Consider the following 496-nt stretch of genomic DNA (forward strand, 5'->3'; position numbering starts at 1 on the left):
GTAGATATCTTTAGATATTTGATGAGATGAGTGATTATTTCTTTTATTGTAATCATTAACAGTGAATTAAGATTTCTGTATCATGGCTATAATCTCTGACTTTATATTTCTATCCCATATAATGGCCACCTTATGTGGAAACAGCTGACATTGGTCAAGAAATAAAACAAAGAAATGTTTAGGAGTTACCCTTGCTTGTAGAAGGCTTTTTTTACCCCCATCTCAGGTTGATGGGGAGGAAGATGATCATGCAGGAATGGCAAAACAGAAGGAGTTAATTGAAAAGTTGAAGCAGCAGTTGGAGGACTTGGAAAACTATGCCTACCAGACTGGAGAAGGTGGACCCCCTCAGGCCAAGGTCATGGAAAAGCAGCGGGTCGTCATAGGTGAGAGGCCAAGGCTGAAGCACCTGCTGGCTACTCTGATATATAAATATTGTGGAATTTTGTTGGATTTACCTAATGCGTTGATACTGGCATATACTAATCTTTCTACA

General features: G+C 39.3%; 1 protein-coding gene across 1 annotated transcript in view; it reads left to right on the forward strand.

Moving 5' to 3' along the window:
* LOC119586251 (RUN domain-containing protein 1-like) overlaps positions 1–496 on the forward strand; it is an 8,728-nt gene that overhangs the window by 2,643 nt on the left and 5,589 nt on the right. Inside the window, 1 exon segment of the mRNA XM_037934956.1 lies at positions 227–386. Within this exon segment, the coding sequence (XP_037790884.1) occupies positions 227–386 (160 nt within the window).

Source organism: Penaeus monodon, chromosome 21 (genome assembly GCF_015228065.2).
Source record: "Penaeus monodon isolate SGIC_2016 chromosome 21, NSTDA_Pmon_1, whole genome shotgun sequence".
Classification (NCBI taxonomy): Eukaryota; Metazoa; Arthropoda; class Malacostraca; order Decapoda; family Penaeidae; genus Penaeus; species Penaeus monodon.